The sequence below is a fragment of the Chelon labrosus genome (assembly GCF_963514085.1).
Source record: "Chelon labrosus genome assembly, chromosome: 17".
NCBI lineage: Eukaryota > Metazoa > Chordata > Actinopteri > Mugiliformes > Mugilidae > Chelon > Chelon labrosus.
The window spans coordinates 4,631,446-4,647,594 of NC_140350.1; the positions used below are offsets into that span (position 1 = coordinate 4,631,446).

General features: G+C 40.8%; 1 protein-coding gene across 5 annotated transcripts in view; it reads right to left on the reverse strand.

Moving 5' to 3' along the window:
- LOC311502857 (RNA-binding protein Musashi homolog 2) overlaps positions 1 to 9,857 on the reverse strand; it is a 241,153-nt gene extending 231,296 nt beyond the window's left edge. For all 5 annotated transcript variants that reach the window (XM_084565270.1, XM_084565273.1, XM_084565272.1 and 2 more), the window contains exons 1-4: positions 7,472 to 9,857; positions 7,105 to 7,145; positions 6,726 to 6,807; positions 6,073 to 6,157 (exon numbers count right to left, since the gene is read on the reverse strand). In XM_084565270.1, coding sequence (XP_084421396.1) covers positions 6,073 to 6,157; positions 6,726 to 6,807; positions 7,105 to 7,145; positions 7,472 to 7,533 — 270 coding nt within the window. In that variant the 5' untranslated portion in view covers positions 7,534 to 9,857. The remainder of the gene's footprint in view (positions 1 to 6,072; positions 6,158 to 6,725; positions 6,808 to 7,104; positions 7,146 to 7,471) is intronic.
- Between the last annotated feature and the right edge of the window lie 6,292 nt (positions 9,858 to 16,149).

A 16,149-nucleotide genomic window follows, 5' to 3' on the forward strand; every position in this document is an offset into this window, starting at 1 on the left:
TGAAACATTTCTGTTATGTAACACGCATACCATCAGGTTTGGGATCAGTCAGCTGGACCTGGGCAGTGCACTTGTTTCAGCAATTTCCCATGCAGTGCTGGCAAATGCTATTTCACTCAAGTCTGTTTTCATCTATGAATGCATTTTACCGTTTTAAACTAAATTCAATAAATGATCGTGGTGATTTACCTCGTACATTAGACAGATTTACCTTGACTACTGTGGTTTGTGTTATTGTTCAAGTCGGTGCTTTTCTTAATGCGTCGGGGGAAACACTCTCTTAGTGTGCTGCTGTTTTCGTTTTGATTTTACCACCTAAATCAGATGAATGCCACAAGTTTAGACGTTTTCTGTGGCTTGTTGAAATGGATTTTCCGAAAACGCAAAAAGCTGATACAGTAACAGACAAGGTCAATTCACAGAATTTGTGCAACAAAGAAAAATCGCATTCAAATAAAGTAAATACAACTACAGGAAGGCTAAACTAAAACTAAGAATACAAACCAAGAAAAGTGAATGGCACATGGACACTTAGAAAACTGACTTGGAGTTGAATGTACTGAACAATGTACAATGTGCTCTGACTACACATGAAAATGCTTGGAGGGCCAAAAATAACATACTTGGCAGCATGTCTGTAGCCGTTATACAAAAGCGTTCTGTAATACAAAATACATCATAAAAAATATTTTCTGTATGATCCAAAACAAGTCAGAGTCAGACCTCATATACATACACTACTTTTTGCAAGAAAAGAAAATGTTCTTTGCTCCACTTAAACTGAGTTAGTATAATTATTCCCAGTGTCTGCACCTATATGTAGGATGTATATATGAGGTCCTTTTTCCCATTGGTTCAATTACTGTAGCACAGTACCTGTTATGTAATTGACTGGCAACCACTAATGTGTTTTCAAAGGACCCTAGAATTACAATATGTGTGCCTTTCACAATGCACTGTAGGTATCTGAGATAAATCTCAGCATTTTAAACGGCCTACACGCCGTGGTTCACCAGGAGCACAAGAGCGGAACTAGTGACCTGCTCACGGAGCACTACCAGTATCTCACATAGCTGTAGTTTAAAGAAAAATGCCCTCTCCACTGAAACACTAAAGTATTTGTTCAACCATTTTTTTATCACCCTAAAAAGACTTTTTGAATTTTTGATGCAACAAGCACAAAAAAGAATTTTCCTTCAAGGCATCACCTGATATGTCGACGTACTAAATGAGAACACACCGACAGGGACCCCCACCACCACCACCACGCCCATGCCCAACCATCTTTTTATCTTCCACAGCTTTTTACTAAAGAGTCTCAGAGGGCCGCTTCTGCACACAACTGTGCAAGAGGAAGATCAGGGCACAGAAGCAGCATATATCTTAAGTTCACATCTTACAAAAGGATTTCATATATTAATTCAGCTCCTGGGTAAACTCTCCTCCTCTCTCTTAAGACATATCTACACTAGCATGATGATGTGGTGTTTAAGCTAAAAGGAAAAGCCTTATCAAAGCCGGCAGCTTCGCCCAATATAAGTGTGTGAGCAGGTCCACAGGTGTGCGCGCGTGATAACAACAGAGCAGACAAGAAATTACAACATAAATGTTTCATATCTGCGCTGTCAATCTTTACTGATTTTGGCTCTGGAATAACACCTCGAAAAGGCAGTTTGTTATGATCCTCAAATAGGTAATGAGAATTTTACCAATGTCATGCTCGACAAACAAATTGGTTATATATTTGGCTTTTTTTTTTTTTCTTACTTCAAAATACAACAGCTTTATGAAAATGATCCAGATTCACCGGTGTTCCTCAAGATATTACATTACTGCCTTGACAAACACCTTATGATCTGTGTGTACTGACAAGAGACAGATACAGAACGAACTAATAACGCCTTCAGTCGTAATTAACTGCGGAAGACGGAGCACCTGCTATACTTAAACAAGAGCGAGTCGGCCCCGGCTCACTGATTTGACTTTACTTCCACATCCTGATGAATAAGGTTCGGATTTGTCCGGAGCAGCTGCTCATCCATGCCCTTTCTCCTGCTTTCCTCTCGGGCTGTTTCCTGTCTCACCTAAAACATCAAAACTGCGAGCATAGCTTGACCCGGGGTCATTCAATAAAGGCTGGAATTACTAAGGACCACAAAAAAATGTGTTTATCCTACAAGAAAACATTGATGCTGCTCAGGTATGACATTAAATTGGAGACGTATCCATGCTGTATGATGGATGGTGTCACACATTAGTTCAATATTCTGCATTAATATAATATTTTATCCCAAATAATATTAAAACTGCTTCACACAAAACCAACCTGGGATCAGTCTGCTGCCCTGTAAATTTTCTCAACCGTTACTTCTAAAATGCGACATCATATACTATGATCTCCCCTGCTCACACCAGCCTGCCTTGAAACATCTTCAGGAACAGATGCTATGAGTTGCATATTTCTAAACTGAACAAAGCATCATGAAAAATGGTAAATATGTTCTGAATTACCAGCATGTGCGTTTTGAAGCCCTCAGGCTGTGCTTCCCCATATGTCTCATTCGCATTCATCTTAGTCTGAGTGTTTTCATAACCGGACAAAAAGCACACAGCACAAAAAAAAAAAAGAAATAAATAAAGCAAATGAAGGAGGAGGCTGCGATGTGCTTATCTTCCATCTATGCTGGTATTCTGATAGAGGAATCTGTAACATGGAAAAGCTGTGATAAAATGAAAATCTATTTTTATAGAATATACGCATTTACGATTTAACACAATAAAAATTTTCACTTTTAATTTGATTTGTTCTTCCCTGAACGACTAATACGACTCAAGTTGCTGCAAGTCATAGCACCTCAGCCACTCATTCCTGTCAAGGTTACAAGGGACGCTGGTGAAGCTGGTAAGGATTCGTTCAAGCACTGCAAGATCTCTATCAAACCAACATCTGCAAACACATCAAGAAACATCCATATTTGCTGGACCGGTTCATTTTTTATTTATTTTTTCCTTCTCCCCATTGCTGCTGAGCAACTTCATAAGAGATATGATAGATCCTAATGCAATGCGATCTTGATAGTGGGAATGTTAAGATATACAACAGCACAGCAGATAGAGTCCAGTGACTAATGGTGAGGAAGACGACACAGACAGCTGCCTTGGGTTTGCAATCTTCCGCTGCACGCTGGCGGATAAACAACAGCACATTAGCAGCTCGGAAATATCTGCATGTATTTGAGTCAAAAGGTCAATTACGCTGTCACACACAGAATTGTCCAGAAGGAAAAAAAAACACGGCCACTTTTATTATACCAAAGCCATTGATTATGGCTTTTATTACATTTTCTGTGTCATATTTCAGATTTAGGGCTATAATGACAAAATAAATGGCTATGGAAAACTGCTACAGGAATGCAAAACTAACCTGCCTCTGTATTTTTTTAAACATAGTAATTGTCCAAAACGATAATCATGTGGTCATTAAAAACAATTTATTCCAGGAAGCCTGGCGGTATAAGGGTTTAAGACGCTGACCATTTCCTGATAGAGTGTGTCCAGGTCTCCCTCTCTCTCTCCCCTCTCTTCACTTATTGTACCAAATAAAAAATACCTCCAAATTTGCTAAATAAAAATCCACTTCCAAAACATATTGATTTTTAACTTAAAAAAAAAACAACAGATGTAACGATGACACGAAAAAAGGAAATGTTTCACAACAAGCCTCAAGCGACTTGCCAGTTAGGTCAGGACGAATGTGCAACAAGTTTAGAGAACTTTGCTGTGGCTGTGCACTCAAGCCACAAATCAGAGGCGAAGATGACTCGATGTCTGACCTTAAAATGTCACTGTTCAGTTCTCAGGGTAAGGTGCTGTCAAATCTGAAATGTGGGACATATGTCTGCAAAATATAATCGAAATCCTGCCTAATACCACTCTCTGTGTGCATATCTGTAGCTGAAGAACCGAATGTATGTTTGACATAAAACAGCCCGACCACTAACATAAAATGGCAATTCTACATGAGTGATATTACATACTTAATATGTTTCAAAGGAGCAAGGGAAACGCGTGTTATAGCTTTATTATTGATTATAAGGGGAAATGGCATGTTAATGGTGTTAATGTGAGCTGCAAGAAAAAGTATGGTAACTACAAAAACAAGAGTTTTAAGAATCTTTCCTTTATAGGTGAGGAAGCTAATTTAACAATCAATATGTCATCTGTAACACAGAAGTAGCAGCGGTTTGAGAGTGTAATATTAGCAGGCCATCAATCCACTGAATTTATTTAAAGAATATAATAATTAAAAATGCACAAGAAATTTTAACTGTTTCCTGCTGCCACTGTTCTCAACGTGACTCTGGCCAAGGCAATGAATCAACGACTGTTCTGTTTATTGGGCTTCAGTAAAATACTGGAGCTGTGCCGGCCAACTCTCAGGTGTAAGTATATATTTTTATGTGCGGCCCTCCCTCATGCGCGTCCCCCTCCTCCCCCCGACCTTTGCTGTAAATATACACGCCGTCAAGCTGTCACAAAGCTGTTCATTCAAAATGTCAAACTTGAAGTTATCAAACTGCTCTAGATTCTGCATCAAACTATGTTTGGATCATTACTCCTTCCAGCAGCAGCCTACACATGCTTCTGCGGATTCCCCTCTCTGGACACGTTCTGCAATGCCATCAGACTGGTCATTTCACCTCTTGCCTTTATATCCACTATATGTCCTTACCATCCTTATTCCGACATAACATATAATGTCTCAGTGAGAGAAACTTAAAAACATACCAGAAAGTATTGGATCACCATTTTTCCAATAATGTATTTTGACTTAAGAGTTATGATTGCAATGGTATCTGTATCTTTTTTTGTCATAAATAAAGGTAAATGACTCCGTTTTAGAACAGCACAAATACTAAACCCACAAGCCTCCACCACTGAGTTGCTCTTAACACTGTCCAGAAAGCTCATAGCTCTCTATTATAAAAAAAATGTCACAGCCACATTACAACAAACAAGTTTCTCTGCTCTGTGCCAATCACACTTGAGCTCAGGGACGAACAACAGATATTAAATTTGCATCACTCGCCATACACTACGCGGATTCTGAGACGCCACCGCATGCTTCTTAACCACTACCACCTGAAGAACATTTTATTTACCTTTCAAAATCCTTAAAAATACTCCTCGATATAGAGCTTCAGCCGAGGTAACATTGAATTTTTTTTTCCACTCTTCAATTATTATACTATTCCATTACAGAAGCTATGCCTCCATATCTGGATATTACCAAGGAGAAGTCCCAGACAAATATAATTTCAGCTGAAGCCTATCTAATCCATCTCTACAAACATCTCTCATCTTTAATTATTCATCTACTGACAAATCTCAAGCAGGCTTCCCAGAAGTTTTTTTTTTAATGAGTATATATGTCTGTGGATCAATTGCGTTATTTAAGTAAATCGGACTATTGTTCCAAAACAGACACGCATTCGTAATGGTAAATATTTGATATATTATTCCATTTATTTTATATACTGTGTGCTGAGTGTTTAAAAAAATCGAAATAAATCTGGCTTTTATTTAGTTTACTCACAAGTATATAAATACGTTACGGACTTATTCTTTCTGATGTGTTGCTTCAATCCTATTCTTCCACACTTAACACTATCAGCAGAGCGGGCGTGATACTAAACAATAACTGTTGGGTGAAACAGTAGGAAGGCAGCCGTCCTGAGACAGCACGCCCTTCTGTGTCCACATGAGATATGTGCACACTGCACATGTGGCTGCAGCAGAGGAAGGGGGTGTGTCGGGTCCCGTCCAGCCGGGGAAGTAAAAGTGGACGCGTTATAATATTCACCCCGGAGTTGTGTTTTACTTGCTAGGCTCGCGTTGACGGGACCGCCGCGCGTTTGGCCCTCGTGCGTGACCTTGACCGACACCGCCTGCTACCCTAAGAGGTGTTTCCCCACAAGACCTTTAGGCAGCGAAAAAATCACAGTCGGCAGAACAGTGCAAACACAAAACACGGAATAAACTCTTATGTAAGAGCAGATAAAATAAACTCACCGTCTTTGAGTCTAATTCGTGGTGTTGTTGAGCTAAGACTTTATCTACACTGGCAGCATCTGTAAACGTAACGAACCCAAATCCTCTGCAAAGACACAAAAAGGGGGAGAAAAAAAACAATGTTAATATGAACACACACACAAAACAAACAAAAAAAATCACTATTTTTATTGCAAATGCAAATTCTAAAATTAAAAATAAAAATTTGTCACATGCACCAATGACGTGCACGACATTATCCACGATATTCCTATGACCTTATTACTGTGGCAACATTTCTTTAGCAAATATATATTCATAATCCAGATTATGGACGTCCTGTGGCAAGATTTGAAACTGAAACTGGGGCCGGCGCCGAGCAATGATTTGGTAATGTTACAATACGAGGCGACACTCCACCAACATTGTGGTGCAGTCACAAAGTCAATGTCAAATTGCATTCGGCCGCAGCTTTACAGCAGCGAGCATTTAAGCTTATCTGGCTTGCTGTGAAACCACACGCAGGCGCGCGCACACGGGGACAGACACACACACGCGAACACACGGGCGCGCGGAGACACACAAACACACATGCACGCCGGATTAACACTGAACACGGTCAAAGTAAGCGATATGTGCAGCGGGAAGGAAAAGTAGAAAAGCCGTGGGTTTACCTTGAGCGTTTTGTCGTGGGGTCTCTCATCACCATACATTCTCTTATTTCTCCGAATTTACTAAAATAGTCTCTAAGGCTGTCTGTGGACAGAAGGAAATATGTCGGGGTCATTTGTCAGAAACACATGCTGTTGTCACTGTATTTCAAAAAAAGAAACACCCCGCCGATGCGCATAGGGGTCGAATAGAGGACTTCAGATGGACGGAGATCAAAAATAACATCGTGCGCACACACTAGTGAGATATCCCATACAGTACACTACTGCACGGTGCACATTCGCACATACACCGCCAGCAGCAGCTCCACCGAGCACTCAGTCACAGCGACAAAACAACAAGAAATACTGGACACGGTGTAAAAGAGAATAACAGTCTCACCTGGTGAGGTTTGCCAGCTGAGGCCACCGATAAACATTTTACTGTAAGGGGAAAACACAACAGAAGTGAGTCCAGATGTCAGTTCGGCCATTTTGACGACTAACTACTTCTAAAAGCGACCTTAAAGGATAAAGGAAGACTATGAAAACACATTCGCGCTTGGTAATTATACTCTGTCTACATAAGAGGGGGAGGCTACTCTCTGCTTCGAAGCTGTGGTCTCTAAAACTGCATCTGGAAGGAGACCCGTGCACGGTTTAAGTGCGTACTGTGGGGACGAATCCAGCGCGGCAGTCGAAGTCCTCACCAAGATGTTGTAACATGAGAAAAAATCGTACCTAAGGATTAAATTTGGAAATATTCTTACCCCGGGTCATGTTGTGAATCATTTAGGCTTCCGGATGTGGCTTGACTCCCGTCTCCTTCCATATCTATTCCAAACTATAGGCTGGGACTACAGTAACAGTGACAGACACACACAGATACGGCAGGAGATATGCAAAGCCCCGCTATGAGAATATTACTGAGCCGGGAATGAAAGCGTCACACGTGGGATCAGCTCAGCCCCCTGCTCCCTCCTCCCTCTCTCAGCATGCTCTACCTTGGCCCACAGGGGGCGGAGCCTAACTCTGTCACCTAACCAATCCAATTGACGTCAATTCAGGCAATCTGCAAACCAATCCTCCGATTTGTCATTTAATTAAGCAATAAGCCACTAGAGGTGAAAGTGGCTTACTGCTCTTCTAAACCAGTGGACACATACCATGAGAAATGTTCTTTTTAATTAATACTGTTTGCCATTTATCATGCAATTGGACTCCTTTCAATATAAACAGCGTGTTGTTGTTGTTTTTATGAATTATAATTGCCTGTTATTCTTCCGCCATGAAATATAGTCCCCGAAAAAGAAACAAAAAAAAAAAGTAGGGCAATTCCTGTTTCCATGTTAATATTTAAATGATCCTCATTGTCATGACTCATTGAGAAATAATCAGAGCTTAATTCAGCTGAAAGCTGCATACAGCGTGAAGCAAAGTGTAAAACAGGTATTGTGCAGCACCAGTAAACTGCCATCTTGTTTGTAATTGAGTAATAATTGAACACAAACAACTGAATACAAACAAATTATTGAACGTTTTAACCTCACAAGCGCTGCATTGTTCTTTATCGGCAGCTTACAACAACAATGAATAATGACAGGTCGTACACACAATACAAGGTGATTTTTTGGTTGCATTAAATTAGTTATGCACACTCACTGCAGCTTATTTTTTTTAAAACATGAGCAATTTAGGGCACGCCTGTATTTACTAAAAATATCAAACTGTGCATGTTTGGATCAAAACACAAACCGAAGATCAGAATGTGCAGAGGATCGGATTTTTAAAAGGTGGAGAATATTAGGCCATGAGAGGGTTCTGATTATTGAAGAAAGTCCCTCGAGCCCTAAAATCTGCGCGCCAGCATTGTTCACGTGTCCCAGAGCGAGATACCGAATCGCCGAGGCTGATCCCAGGGTCTCACCTTTAACTGCTCCACTCATTACAATAGCCAACAAAGAATTTTCCCATTGGGATCAATAAAGTATGGTTCCCATACATAGATTGGTGTTATTGCGGATCTTTTTCATGTAGATGACCTGTAATGAGCTGCCAGGCCTGCTCTGCACAATGTGTGCAGAGATAAGCCTCCCCTGCACCCTCATGACCTTGAAGAAAAAACAGGGTAAGAAATTAAGACTAAATGAACGTGTATGACATTTTCAGTGGGGAAGATATCTCCCTGTAATTCTGCATTAATAGCACAATATGATATCAACAGCACACAATAATAAATACACACACATATTTAAATTATGTGTTATACATTTGCTTGTGTGCATGCACAGAAGTCAAACAACAAATCCTGCATTAACGCGGTTTTCATTCATTCGAGCGTCTCAAGCTCTGTGTGAAACGTGACTCGTGATCCCGTTTTATTATTCACAGTCAGTGAAGTTTCTTGAATAGGCCTGCCTGTGCTGACTGTTCAGGGTTCTACCAGAGGGAGTTCCTTATCTGGCCAGGCAGCATGTTTTTGAAACAATGACTTAGATAAAACCCAAATAACAACACTTTTGTCAGTTGAACAGCTAAAAGTCTGTCATTAGTTAGGGGACTCTCCGCATTGCATCTGTCTGCAGCTTTGAAACAAAGCCACAGAAGCAAATGATGGCAATTCCTCGCAGTGCAGGAGTGTCAAAGAAAATGGAAATATGACACCCTGTGTGAAGGACTATTACTTATTATACCTTCTTTGCACCGTTGTTCTGTCCCATGCCATTTAGTGATACATTTATGATTACTCTTGTCAAATGTGTGGCAGCGTCCTACAGCATATGCCTATAATGCAAGAAAATCACATCCACTCATGCCGCTGCACAGAGAGTGAAAGAAGAGAGGGAGGCTATAAATTGATGTGGAATATGAGCTCTGAGGAACAACAGGCTTTAAAGCCCGTCACAAGGTGTGCAAAAAAAAAAAGGAAAAAAAATCACAGTGGATTTAACACATGAAGAGCAACTTCTGTTTCATGCTCAAATAAAAACACTGGAGGCACAGGTTTCACAGTGTGATTGTGAATTATTCTGTTTTGTGAACATTGGTATTATTGCCTTTCTGCTCGCTGTTGTTCTACCATGAAGAGAGCCAAGTTAAACGTGACCGAAAAGGTACTGTGGGTGTGACGTTTTACAATATCTCATCAACGGTTGTGAAGAAAACTCGAAGCACAATTCTGTTTTAAATCTAAGATTTGTGCCATATTCCATCTAAAATCTTTTATATCTAATAAGCTGCACTGGTTCAGGGTTTGTGGCTCCAGGTCTTTTTTTTTTTTTTACTTTTTTTAACACTGACTAAAGGAGAAACATGTATAGATTTTTAAATTGAACAGTGTTCTCCTTTAATCTCAGCGGCCACCACTGCCTGATGAAAGTGCCTAAAATGTTTAGACCTCTTTAGGCAACTTCACTCTGACAGCTATGCGTTTTGGAGTGGTTGAGCGCTTAGCACTAAGTGAGAAGGAAAGAGAGGTTATATTTTACAACAAACCCGGTCACATCACATTTCAAGAAACAGATGTATTGTTTTTATCCTTCGTGCTTTGAACTCATCACCATTTTGTTTTCAAGAGCAAAGAAATTGCAGAGATCTCTGAAATCCTGCAGTTGTATTAGCACAACTAGAGCTTGAATTCATTTCTGAAAGATGAACCGCTTCTCAATAGAGAGGAAATACAGCATGTAAAAAAGCTTGTAACTAACCGAGCCGTTGCATAAAAACTGGAGGATTTGGGGATTGAGAATGAAGTAAACTTGATAGTGTGTGAAAGAGCTGAGGGGAAAAAGAAAGTGAGAGAAGCAACAGACTCTCTGACAGGGTTGTGAGATGCTGTTTTGAGAGGAGGCATCCTGTTTCCTGTTGCAGTAATCATTTTACGCCCTCAGAATCTTCGCTTGACCTTGGAGACGTTGCTCTTGGATCACGTATAACTCCTTTCTCTGCAGATTCCTGCGCACAGTCTATGAAGAGACAATATTCCTTTCAATCTTAAAATGTTTGAAGACATAAAAACCAGTGATGATAGCTGACACACGATACTGATATGTACTTTAAAGTGAAACCTTACGTCTTTGGGGATTTTTCCTTTTTGAAACACAATTTGCATAATTGTAACAGATGCTCGGGCTCACCACATGTTTTCAGCATGCAATCCTATGCGAAATACTCCACCGCTGAAAGAGGCCTTCCATCGCCTCCGTGCATTTGTTATGTATAATATTCAGACATTCGTGAGACGTTGTAAATTTTATCCTTCGGATTTTGTGAATGATTTCATATTGATCACCGTGGATTGAGTGATCTGTGCTTTTCTCTGGAGAGCCTATTACGGCTGAAATTCCGAATCCAAAGGGAGCCTGTGGAGAAGGCTGCAGATGTGAACAAATTGTCTCCCTCTAGTGTCCTCTCATTTCTGCTTCTTCTTTCCTGAGCTAAAGTACCTCTCAGGCTGCAGGGAGAGACTGAAACATGCATAATTGACAGTCCTATTTCAGGAATTAGCCACCCACCAAACTGAACACTACCTGCTCTTTCATCCCGCCTGGAATAATTTAGCATCTTAGAAAAGTCTATTTCAGCCGGCAAGGGTTAACAAAAGGCTGATTAATTTAATAAATAAAATGTCTATTCTTGTCATTGATTTTTTTACCTCAAGGGTAGTTGTGTTTAAACCTTCTCAGCTGATTTTTTTTATTATTTTTTTTTTGTGGATTACTGGAATGGTGTATCATTGTTAGCACACAGAGAAACAGTTTGAAGTCAGATCAGTAGGAAGGATGTTCTGATGATGAGTGATTTCTCTCCCCCATTACGTCCTCTGTAACCACACAGATGAGTTAATTAAGCTGTGCCAGAGGCTACGCACCAGCCTTCCAGGTAGATGGGACACTGAGATATTCAGAAAAAGAAGCGGTAATATTGACTTTGAAATATTATGCTTATCATGCTTGCAAATTTCCAGATTTGTAGCAAGAGCCCAAAAGCGCCTGAAGCTACCACAAATTAGCCTGTACTCCAAAGAACCGTAGATGTTCCTCGTAATATTGCAAAAATTACCAGACATCCAACAGAGGGGCTTTCCCGGAATTAACAACTTCATTTCAGTTTTAGACGTTATCCGTGTTTTTGACCTCGGTGGCCCGCGTTTGCATGCGGGTCTCTTTCAGACCCATCAGGCTCCGACAGGAGTGGATGATGACGACATCATTTACCTGCTCCACTGGGCTGGGAGATAAGCTCGTGCCCCTGCTGCTCCTCGGAATGTTCTGGCTGTCGTTCGCACGGCTCCGGAGAGAGCTGTGTGTTACAGATGATGACGAATGGCATTAAAGCGGCGCGAAGAGCCACCCTATCACCTGTACAGTCAGCAGCGGGGAGAAAGATGTGCATGCTGGCCTTTTGGAGAGCTTTAACAAGACAGAGGGAACTGGTACACACCGGCCCATTAAAAATGTGAAAGTGGTCCAGTAAAGAAAGCTGTTTTGACTTCAAACCACACTGTAGCATATTTTGCTGCACTTTTCATTGCTAACTGCCTCACAATGAGCCAGTGAATTCACTATTTCCAGCTTTGTTTATATGAGAATAAACTATATGGTATTCCTGAGACATTTAAAAAAATAATCTTCCAGAGGCTAAAAATGGTAAGCAAGCCTCTCTGGACAACCAGCTAAGTGGTGCTTTCTACCTCCTGGCTTATTCCTTGTCTTAAAACAGCCTTGTCTTTCTTGTTTCCTATTTTTTTTTTTTTTTACATTCACTTTTTCCCTAACTGCCTGCCACCGTATATTCTCTCAGCTGCCAACCCCTTCCTATTCTGCAACCACTGACCTTAACACTGACCTTGCCTTGTCTGTGCCATTGAGATGAGAGCGAGAGATACCATATCCTCAGCTTCCCCCCACTATGCTGCAGGGTTGAATTTTGCCTGTCTCATCAGTCTTCCTGCTGCTGGAGTATGCCTTGTTATTTCTTCCAGATTCCTACACATTTTGCTTTTCAGCTGATCAGTGCCCAGACTGGGAAACATTGCTCTTGGCTCAAATAGATGCCGGGCCTTGGCATATAGACCCAAGCTGTCAATACAGATTAGGTTTATCTGATAAACTTTATCTGCAGCATTTGAGCGTCCTTTGGTAGGGTACCAGCCTGATGCTGGGCTACAATTGATATTGTGAGCCGGGCTCTAAGGAGATCGAAATTGGCAGCCATTGTTTTAGCCATAAGCAGGCGACAGAGGCCTTTCAAGGTGGGTCGCTGCGTGTCTCACCTTGGGTTTGGTCTATAATGAAGGTCCACAATAATGGGAGTTACATAAAATGTACATTAAGCCTGTAGATTGCTGGTTATCTTGAGTAATTGTCATAATTTTCATAAAAGGTTTCCCTTGAAATGGATTGGGCTTTTATCCTTCAACCTGTCCTCTTTCTGTTTCCTTATTTGAAGATGACACCCTCGGAGAAAAACATAATTAAAAGAAGAGACAGTCACAAGTGCCTGCCTGCAGCGCTTGAGTCGATCCAAAATGTTATTCGTTGTGAAAGTTCCCGAGTCCTGTCCTTGCAGCAAACAAGAACTAGAATTTTGCTCTGTGAGGAGGCTGTGCAGAACAAAGGCTCTTAATTGTACAGTCTCTTTTCGAGAGGCCCTTGAGAAAAGTCTCTGTCAAGGGCAAGCTGTGTCCCGGTGAAGAGCACAATCCCTCTAAGAATGGCCAGTGTTGTGGGATAAACATTCATTTCTGCCTCTTTACCACAAGAGGGCACTTAGAGCACATGTAACCATTAGAGGGACTGATGTCATTTGTGTGCATGTGCCTTTGTCCACATGCGTATTCATACTGTTCAGAGCGACAACTCGTTTTATTGGCTTGTGTCTAAAAGAAAATAAAAAAACAGGTTTACCACCTACAGCGTCACCGTGGTCTCGCACAAGCACTGTATGATTTCTTCAAAGTGAAGTGGGGAAAGCTTATTTGCTCTACACGCTCTCAACAAAGAAATTCAGCTTCAAGAAACTTTGCAAGCTCTGCACTTAAAAAACAAAAAAACTAAACAAAACAAAACAAACAAAAAAAAGAAAACAGGGTAAAATTGACTTTTTCAGCAATAAAGGTGCATTGGATAAAAACTAAAAACTCTTTTTTTACACACTCACCGTGATGATTGGCTGCTTGAATATTCTGCTACACTATGCGTTCTTAGAGCCTTTTTCTCAGCCACTATCTGAGCACTGTGACATTTGTAGCTGATGGGAAATTTAATGTACAAGAACACAAGAGGGCAGTACAAAGGAGCACACCGAGGCTGAGTCTTATTGAGTGTGGCTGAAAGAGAGGAGGAAGCTCGCTCCAAACAAGCTCGGGTGGTGAGATGAAGAGGGGAGGCATGGCAGCAGTAAATGATGCCGGCCCTCTACACCTTGTCAGTTATTAGGAGAAGCCAGAGGAGAAATCTGACATTACATTGTGTTGTCTACAGAGAAAATAATTGGCTACCTAGGCCGGTTCTCTGGCACCTAACGTACTTGGAAGAGATGTCTTAAAGTGCTGCAGCCAAAGGGAGGCGGAGAGATAAATACACATACTGTATATATCGAAAAACGCTGCACAACGCATTCAGAGGCTCTTTTTTTACTGCGTGTTCCAGAAACTAGGTCTACCACAGACAACTAAGTGACAATTAAATGAAAAGGTGCAATTGAGGTCAGAGGCGAAAAAACTCGAAACAGTTGGCTATGTTTGAACTTCGAATCATGCCTTATAAATAACGAGCACAATAACCACAATTTTCTTTCCGGTTTTGTATGCAAGAATTTATTTAGAAGATGACGGCTCTAGTGCAAAATCAAAACTTCAGTTGTTATTTTTGAATTATTCTCTCTTTCTTAAACTGCGTAAGTCTCTCTCCACAATAAAATGAATTATACAAGAGACCGCATTTTAATTTCAGTTCACTCTTTTTTTGTGAGCTGTTCACAGGTGCAACCCATGGCCTGATGTTTGTCATCCAGCGTGTGGGTGGTGACTGCAACGCCATATTGCTCCACTAAGCCAAACCACTGGGTCACCTGTTCACCACGCTGGTACATTTCCAGGCCACCCACTGCCAGGCTGCCTGGTTCCTCTGTCATGGATGTACCTACACGCGAGATTTCCTCACTTCTCCTCAAAACACTGATAAAGGTCAGATTGGAGAACATGCACATCTCTGTTCAACAATATATATTTTTGCATGTTTGATTTCTTATTTTTTTAAATGTCGATTGCTCAATAACCGACAGATAAGACTGTATTTGTTCTGGGAATTTTCACAGCGTGATTAACTGCGAGGCAAAGTATGGCTCCAGTGCTCATAAAAAAAAAAAAAAGAAGAAGAAGAAGAAAAAAAGTGTGAAGAAAATCTGAGCAGCTCATTGTTTTGACTCATGGGAGATTGTTCAGTTCTTTCATGCAACTATTCCAGAACGGAGTCTTGTAGACACAAGAGGGGGAGGATTGAGCTCCTGTGTTGATTTGCTTGGCCTCTCCCCAGGGACTCTCATTGGACAGTTTCAAATTAAAGCCAGCAGTGGTGCCAGGTAGAATAAGATCATTTAAAAGAAGTGTGAAGAAATAATGATAAAAAAAAAAGATTAGCTGTAAAATTCATGCAAACATCAGAAGGTGCAAATAGCTCAGGTTTTATTTAACAATGCAGGATCACCTTGATGATTTACCCAGCAATGAACTAATATACTGCAACTAGTTCTCCTAAAATGCAGGCTGCTGTGATGCATTTCTCACTGTTTTGCCACCTTTTGGCTCCATATGCGAACACAATACTGAAACATATAAAGGATCTGTAGCCTGCACCTCGCTGCTGCTTGATGAATATCTTAACATTTCATATAAGTGAGCTGAAAATGTCTGCGCTTTAATGCTCTGCAGCAATATATACCAGTAAGTTAGCATTCCCGGAGCGTCCAATCACCATGCAAATAATTTTCGCGAGCGTCACTGAGTCATGAAGGACACTTAAGTCTGAGATGTGATCGAAATACAGAAGCAGCATCGGCACTCCGAGTTTGTCGACATTGTCCATTAGTTTGCCCTCTGCTCCACAGAGTCTCTGTTGTTTCCTGTTACGTACATGACATGACCAATTTTAACCACACTATATATACCTATAGCCAGAAAAGATTGCTCCCCCATAGACTGATCTGGTTTGTTACATGAAACAAGAGGCAGGCATCAAGGACATCAATCTCTTAGAATGGGAATAAAATAAAATAAAATAAAATAAAATAAAATATTGAAACAAGCGAGAATAATAATAAAAAAAAAAAAAATCCAGTCACTGTAGAAAATATAAAATATGCGCAATCATTTGTGGGCCATAATGTGAAATGAAAAGCACCTTGGACAGCCTTGAAATAGTCACTGCAGATGAGCACCAGGAATTCA